At 34.9% G+C, this 23,799-nt stretch overlaps 3 protein-coding genes across 8 annotated transcripts; 1 reads left to right on the top strand and 2 right to left on the bottom strand.

The window, feature by feature from the left end:
* Nucleotides 1-1,577: 1,577 nt before the first annotated feature.
* On the top strand, nucleotides 1,578-10,641 carry LOC133697493 (putative cyclin-B3-1). Of its 5 annotated transcripts, none has more exons than XM_062120082.1 (24): nucleotides 1,578-1,732; nucleotides 1,918-2,028; nucleotides 2,118-2,175; nucleotides 2,275-2,332; nucleotides 2,428-2,460; nucleotides 2,812-2,860; nucleotides 2,945-3,026; nucleotides 3,108-3,201; nucleotides 3,772-3,829; nucleotides 5,018-5,075; nucleotides 5,152-5,239; nucleotides 5,385-5,417; nucleotides 5,510-5,564; nucleotides 5,687-5,735; nucleotides 5,842-5,935; nucleotides 6,289-6,343; nucleotides 6,847-7,128; nucleotides 7,204-7,326; nucleotides 8,715-8,804; nucleotides 8,895-9,056; nucleotides 9,166-9,225; nucleotides 9,573-9,671; nucleotides 9,934-10,112; nucleotides 10,191-10,641. In XM_062120082.1, exons 2-24 carry the CDS (start codon nucleotides 2,014-2,016, stop codon nucleotides 10,324-10,326), a joined length of 2,010 nt encoding a protein of 669 aa, XP_061976066.1. In that variant the 5' UTR covers nucleotides 1,578-1,732; nucleotides 1,918-2,013; the 3' UTR covers nucleotides 10,327-10,641. The 5 variants fall into 5 exon arrangements, with proteins under 5 accessions (XP_061976066.1, XP_061976068.1, XP_061976070.1 ...); XM_062120084.1 differs by having other exon boundaries at nucleotides 5,155-5,239; XM_062120086.1 differs by having other exon boundaries at nucleotides 2,993-3,026.
* A 147-nt stretch (nucleotides 10,642-10,788) lies between these two features.
* LOC133697492 (uncharacterized) lies at nucleotides 10,789-16,240 on the bottom strand. 2 transcript variants are annotated; one of them, XM_062120081.1, is made up of 5 exons: nucleotides 16,085-16,240; nucleotides 14,608-14,746; nucleotides 14,053-14,197; nucleotides 13,896-13,973; nucleotides 10,789-13,460 (listed from the first exon to the last, which is right to left on the bottom strand). In XM_062120081.1, exons 2-5 carry the CDS (start codon nucleotides 14,608-14,610, stop codon nucleotides 11,368-11,370), a joined length of 2,319 nt encoding a protein of 772 aa, XP_061976065.1. In that variant the 5' UTR covers nucleotides 14,611-14,746; nucleotides 16,085-16,240; the 3' UTR covers nucleotides 10,789-11,367. The 2 variants fall into 2 exon arrangements, with proteins under 2 accessions (XP_061976065.1, XP_061976064.1); XM_062120080.1 differs by lacking the exon at nucleotides 16,085-16,240 and adding an exon at nucleotides 15,779-16,078.
* Nucleotides 16,241-22,291: 6,051 nt separating this feature from the next.
* Nucleotides 22,292-23,650, bottom strand: LOC133696086 (uncharacterized). Its single transcript, XM_062118123.1, has 2 exons — nucleotides 23,170-23,650; nucleotides 22,292-23,065 (listed from the first exon to the last, which is right to left on the bottom strand). Exons 1-2 carry the CDS (start codon nucleotides 23,496-23,498, stop codon nucleotides 22,579-22,581), a joined length of 816 nt encoding a protein of 271 aa, XP_061974107.1. The 5' UTR covers nucleotides 23,499-23,650; the 3' UTR covers nucleotides 22,292-22,578.
* Between the last annotated feature and the right edge of the window lie 149 nt (nucleotides 23,651-23,799).

Raw genomic sequence — 23,799 nt, forward strand, 5'->3', positions numbered from 1 at the left:
CAGAGGGTTAATTAATCGAGGGAGTAGTTTTAATTTGTATAATGTAAGAAGTTGTAGCACACTGTCTATCAAAAAAAAAATGCAGAAAGTGTTTGTTAAAATCCCCTACTTTAGGGATTATTAATATCAACTTTGTTAAATTTATGAAAATTTCAAATCAACATCAAATTTATCACCTCATATTAGAGACTGGGACTTGGTGATTAAATGGCAGAGCTTACTGGGGACAAGCTCGGTAGTCTGTGAGGGAGAAAAGGTGACTGTTAGGCGATTGAAAGGTGAGAAATTTTAAGGGTTTTTGATTTGAAATTGAAGGTGGTAAGTGGATGCTGGTTGTGGTTGTTTCTTAAATAATTTTTTATACTGAAATGCATGTTAATAATATTTTTTTATTTTTTAAAAATTATTTTTGATATCAGTACATCAAAACAATCTAAAATATACAAAACATATTAAATTTTAACAAAAAAAAAATTAAATTTTTTGAAAACACGGTTTGCATCGCGTTCCTAAACACAATCTTAATAGATTTGGAGGTGGAGAAAAAAAGATCGTTTCGTGCCCTTACTTCTCCATTTTCTTTTTTCCTCCTCTCGAATTTTTTTTTTTAATTTATAATTAATTTCTGTGTATCTCATTCAATTTTTACAAATTTTAAAATTAACAATCTCAATAGCAATAGCAATAGCAATTCCTCCTCTCTTTTCATTTAATGTTAATAATCCCCGAGTCTTATTTTTTCGAACTTTCAAAATTTTATTTGAGAAAACCCTTTAAATTTTCAATTATCCTATTTTTTTTAAAGCCCTCTCAACCTCTAATTTGTCAGATAAATAGGCAATAAAGAAAATTCTAGAAAATCTAAAGCTGACTGTATCTCAACCCTTCAATTGAAATCTTATCTTGTACTCTCATGGATTTTGAACAAATACAAATTCAACTTATGAAATTAGTTGTTGTTTTTGTGTTGGATTGATGGGATGAATTATATGGTTGCTTGCACGTGTGCGAATGAGATTCTCGTTTGATGGGAAAAGGAATCTTCAGAGGAACTGTTTAAAGTGAGGTGGCTGGGACTAATGGATGGCTTGCTTTCTCTTCTGTCTGGAGAGGCAAGGATGATGGCACGTGAGATGGGAAAAGGAAGAAAAAAATATATCAAAATTTATCCTAAAAACCCATCAATCCAATTTCGTACACTTATGGCATTTTATTAATTATGGATGATATTATTGTAATTATTAATTAAGATGGTATTTTCATTATTTCAAGGTATTAATGGCTTTTTAATCGTTGAATAGAGTGATAATTATATAATTCATTAAATGACAATCATATAAATATTCATATATATATTTTTTTGCGGCTAAGGATATAAACTATTATTTAATATGTAAATCTCGTGATGTAAAGTATAATTTATAAAAATATAAAAAGAAAGCAATTTTTAACTTTTCAAAAGTTACTGATGACATTTTCATTAGTTATATGCCTAGAGAGTAGAGACCCAGACATTACATGGTTGAGGCTCCAATATAAAGGTGGCAAGCAAGCCCAAATAATCAGAAACAAAACTCGAATGAGGGCATAACCGTAAAAAACTCGAAAAATTTGAAACCATAAAAATCTAGCACTGATCAACATCTGCAACGGTAACCCAAACTCAGCCCCTCTCTCTCTAAAAATCTTAAGAGAAAACAAAGAAATTGAAGAGAAATTAGCGTCATTAAAGGTATAATCTAACTGTTAATAGCTTCTTTGATTGATCTTTCTTTAACTTCTATTCAATTTTCATTTTATATCCGTTTGCTTTTGTATTTTAATTCGAAGTTTAAGAATTAGGGTTTTTAGAATTATGATTATTTCTTCAATGCCTTCTATGATGTTGAAATTCTGTTTTTTTTTTTCCTTTTTCAGTTTAGGTAAACAAATTTAGTGAGAGAACTTTAGATCTGTTATCGTCATCGAGTTCGAGATCTTTCTATCAGAGGCACCGAGAAAGAAAGAAACATAATGGTGGCTGCTAAAGTATGACACAGACCCACACACTGTTTCTTTTTTTTAGTCTCTTTGATGAATTCATTGTTTATATTCATGTTTTCCTTGTGCTGTTTTAGGGAAAATTCAGCGTGGGGATCAACCGTGTAGCTGAAGATGCCCATACTTCCAGAACAGGTAAAGGGTTTCATTGGTTTTTGTTCGATCTGACTTAATGATTCAGATTCTTGAATTGTTTTATGTACCTAATTCTTTTTACCTTTACATTTATTGTAGGTGTTAGAACTTTTAAAGTCTATTCAGAAAACGAAAAGATGAAGGATGCTGCTAGCATGTAAGTATAATCAAGTTCGGGTTCACTTTGGAAATTCTTATTATTGCTTAATGCTTCTTGATTAGTAAGCGTGATGTTTTCAATTCTCTTTCCAGTAAATCTGCCCGAGATAATCTTCTTCCTGCAAGGTATGTGATGCTGTAGACTTGTTAAATAAATTTTCATAACTGCTTGTGAATTATAGGTGAAGAAAAGATCAGAAATCTGGGGTTTTAAGTTTTGTTGTTTGGCTTTAAAAAACTTTTATTAAGGCTCAGCTTAATGGAGAGGTTAAGGTAACTGATGTATTTCAAAGAATCTTATCTTCTAATATTGTTGGATGTAGAAAAGAAATTACATCATCCCGCTTTGATGGCTCCTTGGCTTGATTGAGATCATTTTCTATATAAATTGGAAACATTGGACAACGGAAATATATTATTTTATTTGTTTCTTGATATGTTTTTAACATCTTTTTTTTAAAAAAACAAATTCTACAGAAGGATATCCAACAAAGAAGTTACTCTTGCCATAACAAGTGATTCAAAGGTAAGTTTCCCCTTCCTGCATTGATGGTTGTTTATGTGAGAATGCTACTTTCTTTAGATATCCATTTGAAGTATGCTTTTATAGTTTCCCTTAACATGTAATATGAAGGGAAGTTCGAAAATTGTGGTGCAGAACAAAGGCAAACATGACACATCTAGACTGACTGGTATGGCTAAATTTAATAATAATTTATCTTTTTGTTGATTTTTTCTGTCATTGTAAAACTTTGATAGTGGCCCCTTTCCAGTAAATCAAAATGCCAGAAGAAAAGCATTGGCTGATGTAAGCAATGTGCAGAGTAGCTGTGCAAGGAATGCGGCATATGGTGGTTTGAAATCAGTGTGAGTGTTTGAATTGGCATGCCTAGTTTTTAATGTATGAAGGGCATTTTTATCTACTGGTTGCATATGTTTCCTGTTCATGTCTTACATGCAAATCCTTTTTTCATTTCTACAAGTAAAATTATGAGAAGTTCTTTTATCGTTAAAATTTATAAAAGTACTATAAAGGCAGAAGAGTTTCTTTGCAATTTTTTTTTTTTTTATGAAAGACAATTTGAACATTTAGGTATCCATGATTGCTCAGGGGAATATACTCTCTCTTGCTCTCTATCTTTTTGGCTTTTGGCTTCAAGATCAATGGACAAAAGTTAAAAAGAACGTTTTCTTTATCCAATTGAGTAAATAATCAAAGTTTATTCAAGTTACGGGGGCTTAACTATCTTTCTTGACTTTAATTTAAGTCGTCAGAGCAGAATTTCTTAGCATTCCATGCATGCTAGATTTTCTTTATAAATTAGCTACAGAGGGTAACTGTTAAGGATATTCCATATTTTCTTGTCCTTTGATTGATTGCTCCTTTGTTTCTGGTTAAGATTGACATGATTCTCTGCTTGTCATCAACTCCTTTAGGATTTCAGGCGGTACAGGCTCTAGGACTGTGAATCTTTCATCAAGAAAATCTGCAACGGTATGAAAACCAAATTCTAAGTACAAGTTTTTGTGTTCTGTCAGCTTGTTTCTTTTCTTCTGTGTTCCCATTGCATTGTTTATGATGTTTTCCCATTAATTATTGGTTTCTAACCAGGGTACTGGTTCTTTCTGCAAAATCAGCCTAGAAGCATAGCATCCAGCTCAATTGCTGGTACAATATTTCACTAGATTCTGTATCCAATTATGATGCCTTCATTTCAAATTAGTTAGATAACAAGGGAAGCACACTTTTGAGTGCTTGTTTGTTGGCGGAATGGGGAGGCAGGGAGGATGAGGGGAATGGTTGTGACCCAACATTTTTGTCCTAGCCCGCTTCTCTAGTGTGACAGAAGATAACTTCCTCCAAATTGTGAGGCAGGGAGGATTGACTTGCCTATTTTTTTATTTCTATATGGTCAATTATTTTGGATTTGCATACTGTCAGGGAGGTTCTTTGTTGCTTGCTTGAGTCTCCATGTTGCTCAGCAGAAATCATTTTTTTTTATTCTAATCAGCGTAGCTGAATTTCTTCCTTTATGGAATTCTGGAAAATTAGCCTCTGTTCTCTTGGCTTCACTTTTCATGCTTTGGTTGTCCTTGGATTAGCAAACACAGGCTTCTTCTTCTTTCCTTGAAAAGAAAATCCTAAACTTGGCTAATATTTTGCCATACAGTGGATGATTTGTAATTTCTCTCACTGTTTGCCACAGCATTCTCCAAATTCAATAGAGTACAATTTATGCTGCTTTTCTCCTTCAGATTTATGTTTGCTTTCTTCTGTTTCTTGATTGCTTCATAATTGAGAGAGAATTTCTACAAGTTGAATTTGGTATTCTTTTGGGACATAGCTCCCTCTAATTTCACACTTCAAACTTGTTTGCCCGAGGAATTGAGATTTTCATTAAACATGGATGATTCATGAGGAACTATTCGCCAATGTTGGATGAGGTTTCCTAACATTGAATCTGGTCACCATTATACACGTTATCTTTGTCATGAGTAATCATAATGTAAATTCATAGTACTTGTGGTAGCTGCCCTTTGTACCTAATTCTACCCCATTGTGCCAGTTGAAAGATGAAAGTTTTTATCATCGCTAGTAAATATCACTGTTCTCTCTTATCTGGCGCTTCAATTATCCCTCCTGTAATTCTAGAGTGCTGATAATTTTCTTGTTTCAAATTAGGGAAAAATGAAGGATAATACAAGTAGAAAGGCTGGTGACTTTCATGCTTCTAGAAAAGGTATAACAAAATACTTACTTTCATAGTATCTCTAAATGGGGATTCTCATTGGATAGTTACTGGTCTTGGACAATAGTAGGTAACAAAGATCCAAGGGCCTCTTTAGATGATCAGAAGACCAACACCAAGAATCATGGCCGTGATTTTGGCATTAATAAGAGCAGGTATTTGAATTATGTTAGTCATATTTTTTATCTATGCAGGAATATGGGCACAACACAAATCTGTTAGTATCAATGCCAGATGCTTTGCAGCTGTCTTGTGTGACTCAATAATTTCTTGAACTAAATTTATGTTTTAATTTTATAGGAGGAATGCAGGGAATTTGGTTGCAGCGATGAGGTTTGTGATTCTATCTGTATGAAATTTACTCATTAAAATAACAATTTATATATGCTATTGAAATATTTTTTGTTCCTACTTTTGACATGAAGGAAGTCTCTGCCAGTGCTGAAGGGGGTGAGCCATGCAGATGCAAGCAATGCAAAGGTTAATCTCATTACATAAAATTTTCGAAGAAAAGAATTGTTTTCTATTCCTAATGAAATATTTTTGTACTGGTTTCGTCTGATTCCTAGTGCCTTTTTCTGTTTTTTACCTTTCATTTTTAGGAGAATGATGAAAACTTTGAGAAAACTAAGAATATTAGTGGGTTTCCTGGTAAGACAAATTGATTCATGTCTCTTTTATACTTGGCTCTGCAGTCCATTGACTAAGATTCATGATATTTATATGCCTATTTATATCTCAATTCTTTTGGTTCCAGTTAAGGTTAAAGTGGGTAAGAAAGTAGTATCTCAAGGTGGCGTGGGTAGGAGCCATCTATGGAGAAATAGAGTGAGTGATGGCTTCATATTAATGTAAGTAACAATGATCTGTTTATCTCAAAAAAGGAAAAAAGGGAACTGCTGTCTGTGCTCTAATTCAATTTATTCTCTTGTACATATTAATTTATTTGCGTAAACAAAATGGTTTTCCTTTTCTTTGCTCATCAATGAATTGTATGCTATTTTCTATGTAATAGATGAGTCGAAAATGTCAAAACAAAGCATAGCATTACAATTACAAAAACATAAATTACCTACAATTTATACTTAATCCTTAAACTGAGAGAACTTAATTATTTTTCTGAATCATGGCCGAGAAATTTTTTCCTTTTATCAATTGATGATTGACCGGGCTGCAAATGATTATCTTTTCTATCTGTAAATAGGGCTCCCAGGGATCAAATTAATGCTGATGCCCGTGTATCCAGAAAATCTGTCAGGGTATGAGCTGTGTTTTATATCTACTTTTTTCCCTCTTATTTCCCAATTATCCATGCTTCATTCTTTTGTAACTTAACTCATTGTCTACGCTTACATAGACCACATTTATGGTGTTGCTTATTTCTATCTTTTGAATTTTTTGAGGCAATGTGAGAGTTTATAATTTGTTGTAGTCTTCAAGCAAAACTGACATGGTGTGGAAGTTTGAAATCATTTAAAAGCACTGGAATATGCATGCTGAATTTCATGACATGTCATCTTGAGATTGAAATCATTTTAGATGGCATCTTTAAGCTGCATAAGCCTAATTACAAATAATTGGCAATAAGTGAATGTAAAGCAAGATCAGGATTTTAATTAAATAGCAGATTAGCAAATCCTGATCTTGCTTTAATGTGTATAGCTCAAATGAAATCTCTATCTCACAACTTGAGAGTAATTTACAAAGATGTGTTCTTTTGTTCTTAGTCATGTTGACTCTTTTTCTGCATTCATTGGTCCAGCCAATACTAAAGACTGAAATTAACCATAAGACCTCAAGATCAAAGTGCATCTCTAGTTCAAACAAGTCCGAGTGCATTGCTGCTATATCATCAAAGAAAATAGAATCTGCAACGTCTTGTCCAGAAAACATGCCGTTGGTCGCCCATGAAGAAGTTACTCAAGGAGAACCTTCACCTGACAGCAACAACAAGTCAGGCGCTGATAACAAATCAAATGTCATCACCATAAGAAAATCAAGTCGAAGGAGATCCTATACATCTTTATTAATGACAGGATCAAAGGTTTAGGACTAATTCACTGTCATAATGTCTAACTGTTCTTGAGCATTTTTTCTAACAATTGCCATTATTTTGCAGTTACTAGAGGAGCATGGTGAAGTTATCGAGCAGGAAAAGCTACCAAGTATAGATGATACTTTCAATCAACTGGAAGTTGCTGAGTATGTTGACGAGATATACGAGTACTATTGGGTTTTGGAGGTGATTCCTCTTTTATTCCCATTTCGTTTTCTGGATCCCTGTGCTGTGTTTTTTATATGGTAGTTGGAGTCATTCTTCTAGTGGTTTTGATTGAACTTGACTCCATTATTCTTGAAAAAATTTCCTTCACTGGCACACCCATATTTTAGGTTGATTTGACATCTAACAGCATGAATCACTCTTTTTAGTTGTTAATTATCGTGTCTAATAACAGTTAGCTGTCAGATGAGATAGGAATTGACTAAGCTGAAATGTTGGAGGCGCCAGCAGTCTTCAGCTAAATAATATATGATGGAAAGAAAAGGTAGATTGAGAATTTTTTGCAAATTAACGTGTAAAAATCTTGTGGAGAAATGTCATTCTTCTCCAATATTGATCTGTTTGTCAATGCTGTTGCATACACAACTCATTTAACTTGTTAATTACTCTGTCTAATACAACTAGCTGGCAGATAAGAAAGAAGTTAAATCAGCTGAAATGTTTAGCAAGCATGCCACAGTTTTCAGCTAAATAAAGTAAAAGACTAGCTGCTAGAGACTAGTTCTTATATATATATATGATTGCAAGAACAGGCACCCTTGTGAGAGTTTTGTGTTTTAAGTGGTGAGAATGGGGCCAGATCTTCCACAGCAGGGTTGCATATAATTGTTCAGTGGATTTTTCAGTCATGTGCTCTAAGGGCACACGTTAATTGATATAAATGCAATTCTTCACTTTCATAATTGAGTGGATTCACTTCCATAATTGAGTAAAATCATAATCCATAATTCATTGTTGTTGATTATGGAAATTAAAACATCACATTTGCATCAATTAACCAAATGATTATGGTCAACTTAAAATGTTGGTTGACATGGTCTATGTTTTGCCTACTCAACAATTTCTATGTATTGCTTTAATAAACCAAATTATGATTGGTGGGAAGTGAGAAGCTTTAGTGTTGTTCTGTGACATTAAGGGAGAGATTGGTTTGGGGTGCCAAACATTGGACACTATTTGATATATAGTTATCATTGGGATCTCACATGGAAATACTGTTTGGTGTATAGGTATCATTGGGATCTCATCTTGAATGGGAAATCTGATATCAAGTGAATCATTCCAGGTCTTCAATGATGTTCTGATTTATCATGCGATGATGTTAAAGTCAATCCATTTTATGATCACATATCTTTTCATGTTTTTTCTACAAATTAAATCATTATAAACTTTCTAAGTTTGTTTTGGGACCTGGAGCTGATGAAACCAGGCATGTGAATGGTGGTTTGACTTTTACCTTACTGATCTCGTTCCCATCCCTTGTTCACTTCTTCTGTTGGCAACCCATTAGTTGTTGAATAAAGTCTAATTTGTTTTGTTGCTTGTGTCTGTTGATGATCTTTTTTCAGGTGCAGAATTTATGTCTGGAAAATTACATGGCAATTCACACAGAAATTACACCTCAAATGCGGGGCATAGTCATCAACTGGCTAATTGAAGTGGGCATCCATTTGTTCTCAATTGACTTTTAAGCATCTTGCTTTTGCTGCTGTTTTCCTACAGTAATTTATTTTCCTTTTTGGTTGCAGGTACACTTCAAATTTGAATTAATGCCGGAAACACTTTATCTAATGGTTACATTGTTAGATCGATACCTATCTCAAGTCGAAATTAAGAAGAGTGAACTGCAGTTGGTTGGTCTTACAGCACTGCTTCTGGCATCAAAATACGAAGATTTTTGGCATCCTAGGGTAAAAAAATAATATGTGAAATTCACACAGTTTCAGTTGAAATCTTATTTGATTTTTTATTTTTTGAGACAATACACTCATACATCTTTTTCTGTACCATGCAATGCAGATCAAAGATTTAATTAGCATCTCGGCTGAGTCATACACAAGAGGCCAAATGCTTGTGATGGTATGATGTTGCATATTACCAATCTTAATTCTCTGAAATTTAGTTTCTTGTAAAAGAGATTCTGGTGGTACTAGACATAAATATTTGGCATCGAGGATTTGATTCTCGTCTTGTAGTTATTGGGTTAGGAAAGTAAACATCTTTCCTGGATGGACTTGATCTGTAAACTTTCTCCCTTGTGCTGCTTTATTGCATATTTGTATGTTATTTACAAACTTGTATAACAGAATGATGCCAACTTATCTTCTTCCCTCTTTCCTGAAAGATGATGGCATAAAATATCAGTACATTCTGATGTTGATCTATCTCTTGGTCTTAGTGGTAGTGTTTTCTTGCTTTGTGTTCAGGAGAAGTTTTTTCTTAAGAAGTTGAAGTTTCGTCTGAATGAGCCGACTCCGTATGTTTTCATGTTGAGGTTTCTCAAGGCTGCTCAAACAGACCAGAAGGTATGCAGCTTTCAAAAGGGCTCTAAATCTGGATATACGAAGATCTCTTGTTGCATCTAATCTGCCATGTGCATATCGGTAAAAGCCTCCATGGTTGTGTTTCAGTAAAGAAGAGGTTGTCCAGTCATAGTAAGGCTGGATATTGGATAGTCAACAGCAGATGATCTTAGATTCTTAACTGATATAAAGTCATGCATTCATGTCTGTACTACTGTCAATAGCAATTTGAATCTACTAACCTAATATTAACTTTTGCTGCCAGCTTGAGCATTTAGCATTCTACCTCATCGAACTCTGCTTGGTTGAATATAAAGCTTTAAAGTTCAAACCTTCAATGCTATGTGCATCAGCTATCTATGTTGCTCGGTCTACCTTGCAAGTATCTCCAGCTTGGACTCCTTTGCTTACCAGACATACACATTATCAAGTCTCCCAAATCAGGTACCCCTTGTTAAAAGATTAATTTCCATGAGTGGGTATACTTTCCCGCCTGGTGATGATCTAAATTGATTTTTGTAGGGACTGTGCTGAGATGATATTGAGATTTCAAAAGGCTGCAAGAACATCACAGTTGAGAGTTACGTACGAGAAGTACATGAGGCCTGATCTCAGTGGCGTTGCAGCAATAAAACCCTTGAATGAACTTCCACTTTGATCTGATGGGTGTAAATTCTAAAGTTACATGCGATGTAAATTCTAATGGTACATGTGAAGATGCCCTTGAGATTGCTGCCTTGTATTTTTTTTTTCCCCACCTTATTCAAATTGGTTTTTTCACGTCACAGCTGAAGAAACTAAAGCTACTTGCTGTATGCTTTGTGTGGTTGTAATCCCTGGTGATTTTACATGCTGAAGGATATGAACCTCTGTAGAAGTTAGATCTCTGAACCGTCTGATTTAACATAGAAGTACCATAACGTCTTGTTGTAATGTTCCCTTAGCTTAATTTCTGGATTATCCTCCTTTACCATCTTCGGTGATATACTTATATATATATGAAGGATTCTTCTTTTAAACTGAAAAGATTTATAATAGAAATCTATTTGAAACTTGTGATGTGTTTGGTTCGACAGGAATGAGTTGCAAGGTCATTGTTATGAGTGTTAAAAATGCTAAATGAAAAAAATTACAATCTGACATTCAGCTCGCTCCTTAAGAATAGGCGAAAATCATGGAGAAAAAGAAGACAATGGGTACACGGTCATGCAACCAATTACAAGGAATGATGACCTGGACGAATCTATGATTCGAACAATTACAGAACTTTCACAGTACTCGTACCATCAACAAGTGCTACACGTTTTACTAAGAAACTCACCACCAAAGCAGAAAGCAACCGTATTTTAAACCTCTACAGTGTAATGGGACTCCACGCCAGCAAAATAAAAGGTAGTGTTGTATTGTGTGGCGTGGTCGGAACAGAGACACTCATGCAGTCCCAATTATTTACAGAAGAGAAGGAACGGCCAGAAGAATCTTCAAAATTGAGAAGCCATGTGGGAGCACAATCAAACCATTCTCGGAATTTTGAACTTCCTTTTCTCCCTTTAAGACTAAAAAAACCTCCAGATCGTCCAAAGCTTAACAAGCGACCCCTAGTGCTTAAACTCCATATTCTATCATTTGCTCCCAGGCAGTGAAAATGGTCGATATGATTTATGGATTCATTTATGCCGCTTACACCAGTGGAAAAGTCCTAGCCAGATGTGTCAACTTCCTTTCCATGGTCACCATCGTGAATATTTCTCCTTAATCTTCTTAGCCATATGTCATAATCTATAGGATATGGTGTCCCACAAAGACTGTCTACATAATCAGCAAAAGCTTTCAACACAGTTGATAACTCACCAAGCTTCTTCTGAATCAATCTCCTTGACCATGAGTTCTCTCTCCATTGCAGTGCCCCCTCAACCGAATCTAAATCAGGCAAAGCTCCACCACAGGCAAAGTAAAGCACGTATACCAGGCTCTCTGCATCTGAAGCTGAGCACAATTTTCCCTCCTGCAGTGCATAAGTAGATGAAAAATGGAGATTCATTGCAGGGCGATCCCTGTCTTCAAGAATCGCATGACCCCAACCAACAAGGACAAAATAAGGATGCCTCCCACCAGACACGACACAAATTATGTTCTCCGGCCGAATGTCTCCGTGCCGAATGTCAGCGGAAGAAGCCGTAGAAAGTGCAGATACGCAATCATGACAACACCTGATAGCCTCATCCAAACCAAATCTGCCAGCATTTACCATATCAGCAACTGTCTCACCAACTGGACTGGTAACGAGAATTGGGGTACCACACCATGGGTGATCACAGTTCCCACCTGAGCTGGGTTTTCGACACTGGCCAGGATGAACAATCCTGCCAGAAGCACTCAATTGTGGTAGATATTTACTAGACAGACCTTTCTGCCTCATAATAGCCAATATTTTAGTTTGTCTTTGGACTTGATACCACAAATTCATATCTTCCCATGCTGGTTCCAGTTGAGAAGGATGGGAACCGACATAAAGATACAAAGATTTACCAGGATCATTAACAGGCGATGCTATGTAATACCGTAGTTCATTATTGTGCAGGACATCATTGATCTGATAACCTTTTTGACATTCAGAGTCTTCCAACCATAGTACAGATCCTACATCCAGCTTCATTATCAACTCTTCAGACTTTATTTTGATAGATTCATCCAGAACTTCAACAATTTCAGGAGAAACACTCCGTTGCTGAAACCGGAATAGTCCATGGCCATTAACTCTGGAATCCCCTAACTGCCTTGCCACTCTTCTTGTTAGGAGGCGAGGACCATGATCAGCGGCTAAATCTTCAATAGAGTGCTTAGGCATCCCTGAATACTGCACTATACAATGGAAAGTAGCAAAAAGTACCTGTAGAGCACCAATGTCTCCCCAGTTGGCATTTCCAAGTTTGTTCCAGATCCTATCAACAGGAGAGACTGTGACTTTACAGTGTTTTTTTATCCAGTCCACAGAACAGTTGTAAACATTATTCACATCAAACTCCAATTTATCTACATCTCCTTCAACTTTTACAACCCCGCCATGTTGAGAATCAACAAGAAGAACATAGGCACAATTTGGACTATCAGAAAAATTCAATCTGCTCAAGCTTCTTGATAGTAGCATGCGTATAGCATAGAAGAGAGCCTCGCCCAGAACAGATAAAGAGAGTTGCCGGTCACTTCCCGCAGCAACACTTCCAATATCAGGCCTTAGAAGGGCCAATTCAAGAATATGGTCCCACTTTCCATGTGGATGTCTAGGGTTGTTAAGTAATACACCAGTGGCACAAAGACCACCAAGTTTTCCATTACCTATTGCTTTCTCAGCCTGGTAGAATTTCAAGTTTTCATTGTATAGACAAGCAACTGAGAAAGGCATAGGATCATCCTGACTCCAAAATGCCTCCCACAAGCCCTTCACACTTGCATGTAGAAAGTCTTCAATAGCAAGATAAGCAGTTGCTTCCACAGCATCAGATGTTGAAGCATAAACAGCACTGGGCATTCGAACCAGCTGCTGAAATGAAACCCCTTCCAATGCATAATCAAACTTTTGAAGTTCTATCAACTCAAAAGGAACATCAAATGCAGACTTTTTTTGTCCAGAATTTTCTGATATCAATTCAAACCAGTCTTCAAGCCTGGCTGTCAGAGTTTGACTGTCCACAAACCTAGAAAGAAACTCCTTGCGGTTATGAGACCTGCTGCCAGATGATACACTAGATCTTTTTGTTTCAGACCCTATCGATTCTTGGTCTGGGGATCTACCTGTCAAGTAATAAGTTTGCATATCTTATTTTCGATTGGAGTGTGACATCATAACATTGTATTTACAACAATAACACAACAGAGCACTCTCATGGAGAGTAGAGAAGACAGATCACATGCCGTGACAAACAAAAAAATTAGGGCCGGGTAATATGTATGTAATTTGTTTATTGACTTTCTGGAGTGATGCTCATAAGCATAAGCATTTGAGAAGTTAAATCATACTATATCATGTTCAGTACATTCACATGGTGTTAGACAACAGAAAAGGTAAAACTTGAACCCTAGAGGGTAACATGAAATACGAAGGATGGCAGCACAATAAAACCAAAATTTCCTTCTCGATGTAAACTTCCAGACTTGAACCAAAATAAATAGCTACAGCCTACAGATCATAGCAACATAAAGATGTGACCAAAATGCCCATCTACCCACCTTTTAAAGGAGGGCGTCGAAAGTCACGAGACAATAGCTGCTTCATGCGAGAAACATTATTTTCATTTGCAGTTACAGCTGCAAAACAAAAGAATCTTACTTCAACATAAATCTCAACACATCTTAAAGAGATTAAATTTTGGAAAACGTTGCATGCCTGGAACTTCAATATCAGCTTCTGAGACTGAAAAATCATCATCATTTATCCCTACAGAAATGCCCTTGGGCAGGGATTTATCAAGATTCTTCAATTCCTTCGCAAGTCTCTTTATCATGCTGGGCGGCAAATCTTCATATGTCGCCTTAAATTATAGCAAAATAGAGAATAGTAAGACAAGAGAAGTAGCAATCCATGAACAGAACCAACTATCATGCTTCATGAATGAACTCAGATAAAATAACTATCTTCTTTAACCTAGGAAGCAAGGATTTTGACTAGTGTAAGAAGTTCAACAAATAGCTTTAAGGATGTTTGTATCAACCAACCAAGAAATAACATCGAGCTAGTGAAACATTTACTTCGTGTTTACATTATAAAAAGCTATCCATGTATGGGCATTACTAGGGCATGACCTTATATAGCTATTCATTTCTTAGCTAATGCTCATAAATCATTATGCTTCTGTTATCCTTGACTTGCCAAAACCAAGTTAATTTCTACTATTTGAGAGGAGGAACAGAAAAAGTTTTGCCTGGATTTAGATAGATTTACCATATGTAAAACAAGTAACGGGATCTTTGCAAGGACTGATGCTTGCCGAAAAGATAGGGAACTTCAGCAAATTATGTGCAATAATCTCCCCAAAACTTGCTGCATGAAAATAAAGTGACCAAGACACTGATGAACGGACCTGTAAATTACAAGATCGCAGATCACTTTCAGATAAAAATTAAACACAATTCAGTTTATTCAGATGTTGCAATGGACAAAGAAGTGCATGACAATCAGAATGCATGAGGAACAGCGAACAGGCTCTGTGCAGAAGTTGAATGAACCTTGTCAGTAACTTCACACTTAACTAGTGTAAACATGTTTAATGGCACAACATAGGCAATATGTTCATGGGCCATGTATGTGATATCAGCGCTAAAAATTAAGAAACTACAGAAGTAACAGCGGCAGTGACATAGGTCCCTTCAATGGGTTACTACCCTTCACCAGAAAGCACTGAGGATACATACATCAATCGTCAAATAAATCAGACAATTAGATGCCCCTAAATCAAACCCACAAACACATCTCAATAGAATGTACATTTTGCAGAGATGCAAAAAAGGAAAAGATTCACAGAGAGCCAAGTTTAATCACTCTAAGCATCTGGAACTACAATGTAGAATCATCAAACATTAAACAGTTGTTGACAATATCCACATGCAAAGTCGCTTCACGGTTTTGGAAAGTAAGACCCAGCTCCCACCAGTGGAACCTCTTGGTTCCAGAAACTCAACATCTGAACCTTAAATGTAAACTTTAATGAAGATTCATGCACTTTCTGTGCGCAGAACCAGAGGTTTTCCATCATATATAGAGCCATCTAGATTCCCTAAAGTACTAGCAATACAGATTCTAAATCCACTAGATCTACCTAGAAAAACCAATCGTTCTAAAGTCTCCACAATCATGGAGAGCAGCAGCACTCAAAGCACAGGTAAACTCTCAAAATCTTGTGAATTTCTCATTCAATATTAAGCAACTTCACCGATTCCGTGGCAGTGAAGCAGCAAACACAGCCGTAAAAGAAAATTAAAAAGCCAAAGAAGTCTTCCATTTATCAAAAAAATAAAAAAGTTGGAATTCTTGAGCCCAATTATGCCAATAAGGAAAAGAAAAAACCAAAACCAAAACCAAAACCAAAACAATCAAATCAAATAAAACCACTCACCTGTTGAAACCCTAAGACACAAAGCTCGGAAACCTAATCAAAAAAATACTCGCCCATAAAAAGGTAAGTACTATCACAGTAAGACAAAACCAAAGAAAATTGACAAAAAAAGAAACTTTTCACTTAAAGCTAGACAAATACAAAATAAAAGTAGAGAATCAAGTCCCTAACAGGTAAGATTATCACTGTAGCTCCCTAATCAACAAAGTTTTAATTAAACATTCATTTTTAAAGCATATTGAGAGATTAAGTGATCAGAACAACAGGACAGCATCATAAAGAAAGAAAACCCATGTGCGAAATTACCTTATCCTCTTCTTCTTCTTCTCTTCTCCACACTAATAAGTAATAAGTGGACCTGACATCGTCTACTCCATTAATTAATCACTACCAGTACTACGACTCGTTATTTTTCATTTATGGTGGAGTATATTTTTTATTTCGTGGTAAACGGTAGCAAGCGAAATTTTGAAAGGACGACTTTGACCTTGAAGTGTGTTCGAATTACAGCCTTATAGCCCCGTGCCGGCGACTGCTTTGTTTTTGCAATTGCATGTGCTTTTTTAAAAATTTAAAGTTTTTTTGTTTTAAAATTTTATTTGATATTTTTAGCTTATTTTAATATAATAATATTAAAAATATTTTTTTAATAAATTTCAAAATAAAAGGCATTTTAAAAAATTATTATTATTATAATGCTAAATAGTATATTAAAAAATGAACGAGGGACCAAAATTTTCCTTGTTGTTTCTTCTGATATTCAAATTGCAACGTTTTCTTTTTGTTCGTTGAATTTCTATGGTTTCTTATTTGCCTTTTGACCTACTTAATTTATGCTGTTCATTTTTCGAGGAATATAATTTTAATTATAACTTGATATTTAGTCCTATTTTAATTATGAATACTTACAAAACGTGATTAACTTTTGTATATAATAAAAAAGGGGGAGATTTTAACGGAAGATTCACACTTGAGAATATATATTAATTAAAATCCGGTTTAATAAGCATATATATTAATGTTGTCTTGGCAGAAAATATAATGAACTCATCATATCTTATACTAAGTAGGACGGTGTTTGGAAATGTAATGTTTATTATTGTTTAAAGTAATTTTTATTTAAAAATATATTAAAATAATATTAATTATTTTTAAAAATTATTTTTAGTACCGAGATCGGATCTCAAAATCAACATGAGATTGGATGCCGAGAGGTTGGTGGACCAAGTTTTTTAATTGCTTTTCTGTTTATTTTTAGAAAAGTGATTAAAGTATTTTTAAAAAATAATTATAAAATACTGTTTTGACGGCGTTTTGAAACCGCGTCTAAAATTTTACTCGGACAGTAAAAGGTGAAAGCGTTTTGGCGCTTAGCATAATTAGTAGACGAATATATTCTCCGTGATATTTTTAAGATAGACGGAAGATCCGGTAGGCAAGGGAAGTGGTCATGTAATTTTTTGACTCGTGAATGTGAAGCCATAAAGAAGGTGTGGATGGAAGACTTGTCCGCAAATGCGTGAAGTCTGAAGAGGACACGTGTATTAATGCAGCAAGCTCCTTCTCTTGTATTTGTTATTATTACGAAAAAGTGCAAGTACACCACCAAAAGTGACATGTGACGAGAATCTCTATGTTTAGGAGCAGAGGTAGGTTCATTCAATCATGCCGGAAAGGGCACTTTTTTCTCTATAAACCATAGTTTTGAAACCGATATGGTAATCGACCCGGTCTAATGACCGGGTCATGGGTCAGATGGGTTGATCCGGGATGATCCGGATCAACCCAAAAAAAAAAACCAGCAAGCAGAAGGGGTATTGAATTCAAAAATTGGTACACATTTTAACATGTCACTTTTCGTTCTCTTTCCTGTCCGTGAAGGTGGATCAAAGAAAGGTATCTTGCTTCTCTCTTGGAGATCCACTTTTCCGACTAATGACAGAGCCCCCCTAGCTAGGAGGCATTTATTCGTCCTCATCGTTTAAAATGATGTAGTTTAATGTGTCTGTATAAAAAAAAAAGAGAGAGAGAGAGACCGGTCTCAGCCGGGTTTACCCGGGTCGACCGGGTTTTTCCGGACCAACTTCCAGGCGGGTTTTTACTTAGACCCGGACCGGTTCTAGGCCCGGGTCGGCCGAGTCCCAGGTCGACCCTTCAAGCCAATCCGGGTTTAAAAACTGTGCTATAAACCAAAAAGTTCAGAGGGGAAAGATTGGTTTCCAACATGTTGTTGATAACTAATGGTGACGACACAACTCGGCAAGGTTATAATGTGTGTTTGGCACACCATTTCACCTAAAAATTTTCAAAAATTGTATTTTTTTTATTTAAATTAATTTATATATATATATTCAAATTATTTTAATTTTTTAATATTAAAATAAATTTTTAAAAATAAAAATATATGTATTTTGATATATTTTTAAATAATAAATATCTTAAAAAAAAATAACCGTTACTGCTGCTGTCTTGAATACCCCTTCAAATAAAAACAAAATTTCAGGTCAAAACAAGGTGCAACCCATACATTAACCGCGAGAGGAGGCTAATTATTAGTATTTATTATTAGATGGAAGAAAAATATACATTGGGAAAGAAAAAAAACTCACATTATTAATATTTTTTCATTAACTTGCCATTGCATCCATTATCGTCGTAACCGATGATAAATCATGTTCTTAGCTAATCACATGCCATGGCATGTCCTTTAAATGCTTCAACTTGAAGGGAAAAAAAAACCCAAATAAAAAAACTTGACGCAGATATGACTGTTTGATGATAATTTATAAAATAACAAGAAAATAATCAGCTTTATCGAGGAACAATTTTCTAAACTCTTAGCTACAATACATGTGTTATATTTATGAATTTCATACTTGATGCATTAATATTTTTTTAATTTTTTCTTTGCTTTAAATTAATATTTTTTGGTGTTTTTAAATTATTTTAACGCATTAGTATCAAACATATTATTTTAAAAATAAAAAATATATTATTTTAATACTTTTTCAAAAAACAACCACAACCACACTTTCAAATATATTTATAAAAACTGTTTTATTACAAATAAATAAATTTGAGTGTTTATGAATATCATAAAATTTAATATGTCAAGAACCACAACTGAGCTTGTTTAATCAATAAGCTAATACAAGTCAAATCTTATGAAGTATGTTTTAATCAAGCAAAGCTTGATTTGAAGATAGCTTAGCTCGTTTAGACTCATGGGTTAATTTGAGTACTCGTTAATTTTATACTATACACAGAAATTATAATATTTAAATACAATTGAGTTTTATATCTATTATCATAATATTAGTTTACAGTGTTATAAATAAACGAATTTGAAGATTTAAGATATATCTAAATTGAGTACAATCCTACTCAATTTAGAAGAATCTAGCTTGAATTTTTATATAAAAAAAATTACACCTGATATCTTGTATGGTTTGATCTGTTTTATAATTATCTATAATATTTTAAAAAATTACAATTTATATATTGAGTTAATATAAATTTATATATTATATAAATAGATCAAACTATTTGTACATGTAATATATTAGAAACTCAAAAAAAAAAAAACAGATTGGAAATATATATATACATAAGATCAATTAATAACTTGATGGACGTGGCGTTACTTTACATAAGATCAATCAACCATGCCCGCATAATAAATATTTCTAGATGAATAACGTTGTCGTCAGATTTTAATGATTATTACAACAAGTAGGAAGGCTACATTGGCCTCCAAAAACATCCCCTCTTATTTACCTCGAGAGAAAAAAAAGAAATATGAACATGTGAGGCCCCACACCAAATATTTTTGGCATTTGGTGGGAGCAAAATTGACGGCTAAGCAAGAACCAAGCTGTGGACCAATTTGAAAATGATATTCCTCTCGCAAAAGAAACTAGCCTGTGAGAAGGAATTACAAAAAAGAAGAAGAGAGAGAGTCATGGGGCAATCTACAAGATATTATATTGCCTTGCAAAGAAACTCCCACATAAATATACGTTATTGTTATTGTTATTTTGATTAATGTGAATGTTCAGGCCAGTTTGTATATACCTCGATTAATCTTATAAATTTTAAAATTAATGATCATATAAATCTCTAGTAACCAAATCAATGATATCTAGAAAACAATTTAAAACTTAATTAGCATGTCAAAATTACATATTATAAAATACTCTAAAAGGCATGGGAAAGCATTGTAGCTTTCCCCATGCTTTTCACTTTCCCCTTATTAATATATATTATATTATAGAATTGTCTTTTTTTTTTTTTAATTTTTTTTTCTATGATTTTTTTTCTTTAAGTATGAATCTTGAAACTAACATTTAGAAAATTGACGTGTTAACATTTTTTGATAAAAATGTTTCTTCTGATTTTGTCTTTTAATATTATATACAGTCTATAGTGAAAAGGCTGATGTCTTTAATTTTTTTGTTTTGCTTTTTTTTTTATGCATTTCATTATGGATTGCATAGTGAAGTCCACGGTGAAAAGGCTGATGTTTTTTTTTTCTTTTTAATTAATCAATTTAATTATCACACTTTTACAACACGATCTTGCAGCCAAACCTACATTCAAGGCTATTGGATTTGGTATTGCAGCAAACCCACTTAAACTTGGGTCATGCAAGTTTAATGTTATTATTAATATTATAAATATTATTCTTAGATCAGACGTTGTAGCCAAACCCAAGACTCTTGGTATAACTTTACAGAAAAATCTAATACTTTTAAATCTTAGTTTTTTTTAAAAAAATTTATGTAAAAAAATAACTCGCAGCATCGCGCAGGTGATATAGCCGGTAAGTTATTATTATCCGTGCTTGATATGGCAATGATTGCCGGGTTCTAGCTGAACTGTGATGGTGGATGGATCTATATTCCCTCCTGTACTCACGTAGGCCATTGTCCCATGACATTTCCCCAATTTACCATCCACCGTCATAGCTCACAGAGTCTTTTGACCCCCTGTCTCGTTTCTCAAATGACTTGATTGCTCTGCTTGAAACACGAGAAAGTTCTGGCTTTTCAAACTTCACCGTTAATTTAGGGCATCTTCTCTCGAACTCCAGCATATTCTATGTCCACGATCCAACTTCTTGTAAGAAGGAAATTCATGAGTGCAATCCCCCGCAAGCATGACAGACTAAGGAACAATTTCCCACACCGAGACGCTATATGTTGATTTTGTCACTACCATGGAACAAGAGTTGCTCAGGGAAGGGAAACAACAGATGAAGACGAGAACTCTTCCTTTCTCTGATTACTGGCGGAGTTTCAGAGAGAAGGATCCTCCAGGAAGAGCTGGGAATGACACTGAATGGACAGAGAATGAAAGTTGCGGAGAATAAAACGGCCTGGATTGAGTTCAACAGCAGGATAGAACTCGGTCTCCATCAAGCAGGAATGTTCCTGTTTCTTTTCCACCTCTTTGACAATAGTCAGTTAGCTTACATCCACGAAGAAACTAGAAAAGTTCCTTCAAATCAAGGACCTTTTTATGCTTGGCATTTCTCCAATGAACCCAATTCTCAATTCGCAGCATATATTTTATCTCTAAACTTGTTCATTTAATCATTTTAATGCCTTCAACTACTAGCTCGCGTTCTTTTTGACTTGGCAATACTCTTTGTATCAACTATATGCTAAGACTACAACCACAAACAAAGAAGAGAAAAAGTTTGAACTGAGGCGCTGTAAGGATAAGTCATGTATAGAACAACCAGCTTATTTGTACAGCACCAAATTTTAGGAACAAGGCCTTTTCATTGATACACAGTGAAGTGACAGAAGGCAGCGAAATCCAATTGCAACACTGAACAATCAAACATGCTTGAGGAAAAACAAATGCGATTTACAACCAAAACAATACCACGCTGAACAAAAACATGCAGGTGCACAATGCTCCAGAGGAAAAAATAAAATTTCAAGGAACAACATGGCTGTAAGCTAATATTTCTCTGTACCTACCATCACACCCAAAAAATCCGACAAATGTGGAAGGAGAAGAAATCATTGACTACAGGAACGGAATCTAAGTCGTAAACTGCAAGAAGGGCACTCTTGCACAATTACAAACCTAATTCAATAAATAGATAATAACATAAACGATATAAGCTACATAGAAAAGCCCACTTCAAACAAATGCACATCACAATTTAATGTTCAAAGCAGAAATGCTTGAAAATCTTGCTCGCAGGTAGAATTTAATGCTCAGTTTTTCTCCCCCACTGACCTTCATTGATAGCATGCACTATGCATTTAGATTTCCTAGCTTTTTGGAAACCATCTCCTAATTTATAGAGCTAACAAGCTTAAAAATGTCAACGCAAAACCAATCTAAGAGAACTATATTGGAACATCAATAACATCGCGGTACCATCTTCAAAGAGAATTACGAATCACATTCAAAAACCCAGAATGGTCAGCATAAAAAATATAATCATGCTTTCAAATGTAAAAGGGAAATATAAGATTCAAATCTGTGATAGAATTATTGCAAAACAAGCTCTATTATTAACATACTGACTAAAGACTTTGTATACATACAAATCAGATCTGTATGAGTTATTAAACATGTCTAAGCTTCTCTACCTTCACTGAAGCATAAGCACATTGAACTCTCCAGCATCCTGGCCCGTGCACATACACCTTATCCTTCAACAAAATCCATTACTTGTTGTCTTTCAATATATCATTAATTATATAATGCACTAATAATACATATTTTTTGAGGAATCAAAATTCTTGATATACATCATATTATAAGTACCTCACTAACTATGAACAGGTAGCCATCTTGCAAAAGCAATTTGTACTGTTCTCCCGGTCCAAAGTCTCTCTAACTGCACGATAGAATTCCACCCATGAAGATGAGTAGACGTCCGCAGGTCCCCACAAAAACGTTGGATTAGGACTAGCAGGGCAAGCAGCCACCAAATCCAATACAGAAGCAGCAGGTTTGAGCTGCTGAGGAAAATTGAAGGCCAGATTATCCACTTTATGTTCATAAATTTTTCCATTTCTATCCAATTTATACCTTGAAGTGCCCTGAAACTCTCCCTTGGCCTCCCATGGGACCCTAGGAACACCCTTTAAGTTCCATCTAATCAATATCACATTCTCTGAGGGTTGCCAAATCCTATAAACCTCGAGTGAAATCTCTCTAAACAACATTTTACCATGAAATCTCAATGCCCAAAAGATCAATTTATAGTTGTCAATTCCAGTGAAAGTATTCAGAGGGTCTATAAATGTGATATCATCCCTGAAACAAAATAATACCAACACCAATATAAAAAAGTTACAAACTTTCTCAGAAAAAAACACTGAATTCAAAGAAAATAAGAGGTACCCATATGAGATAATTACCTATAGATGTCGTAATTGAGGTCTTCTGTGAATAAAAAAGGCAAATCCTCACGGAGTGTCCGCACAGCTAGGCCAAGGTTTACATAAAACTCATCTCTTTGGTGCTGCTCCTTATCCTGTGCACCCGGTGGAGTCTTAACCTGCAGTGGAGGGGGCATGGAAGAGTTAGTATTGGTGGGTTTTTTAGTTGTTGTTGATGTTGTGGTGGTGGTGGTTTGATAATGAGAGGGTAAAGTTGGGGTTTGGTACAAGACTGGTTTCTCCCTATCTTTGAAGGATTTGGAATTGATAAGGAGAGAAGGGGAGAGGTTTGGTAAAAGAAAAGCCATGAACTTTGGATGATTAATAGGGGTTTCCTGATTCTTTCTAGCTTCTCACGGAATGTATGAGAAACGATTTTGTATCTTGTCTTTGTGAATTTTGTGTTGTGGCGAGAGAAGAAACAAAATGAGCTCTCTTTGATTTTGAGTGGTTTTAAACACGGCCATGAGAGTGTTATACCATTTTTTTATTTTTTATTTTTGAGATTGAAATTGGGCTACAAGAGAGGTCTTATAGTATTTGCAACCTGACCCCTCTATTCTTTGTATATTCTTGTTTGTTTCATGTTCTCAACCTGTAATGAAAATC

The sequence above is a fragment of the Populus nigra genome, chromosome 6 (genome assembly GCF_951802175.1).
Source record: "Populus nigra chromosome 6, ddPopNigr1.1, whole genome shotgun sequence".
Taxonomy (NCBI): Eukaryota; Viridiplantae; Streptophyta; class Magnoliopsida; order Malpighiales; family Salicaceae; genus Populus; species Populus nigra.

Bases quoted from the DNA above. Each gene is read 5' to 3' on its own strand.
- LOC133696086 (XM_062118123.1), bottom strand. From the start codon at position 23,498: ATGGCTTTTCTTTTACCAAACCTCTCCCCTTCTCTCCTTATCAATTCC. The intron at 23,066-23,169 runs GTAATTATCTCA...ATTTTGTTTCAG, and splicing joins CTCAATTACGACATCTATAG to GGATGATATCACATTTATAG.
- LOC133697493 (XM_062120082.1), top strand. The intron at 5,076-5,151 runs GTATAACAAAAT...CTTGGACAATAG, and splicing joins CTTTCATGCTTCTAGAAAAG to TAGGTAACAAAGATCCAAGG. The intron at 5,418-5,509 runs GTTTGTGATTCT...TTTGACATGAAG, and splicing joins AATTTGGTTGCAGCGATGAG to GAAGTCTCTGCCAGTGCTGA.
- LOC133697492 (XM_062120081.1), bottom strand. The intron at 13,974-14,052 runs GCATGCAACGTT...TTTGTTTTGCAG, and splicing joins AGCTGATATTGAAGTTCCAG to CTGTAACTGCAAATGAAAAT. The intron at 13,461-13,895 runs GTGGGTAGATGG...ATTACTTGACAG, and splicing joins TCGACGCCCTCCTTTAAAAG to GTAGATCCCCAGACCAAGAA.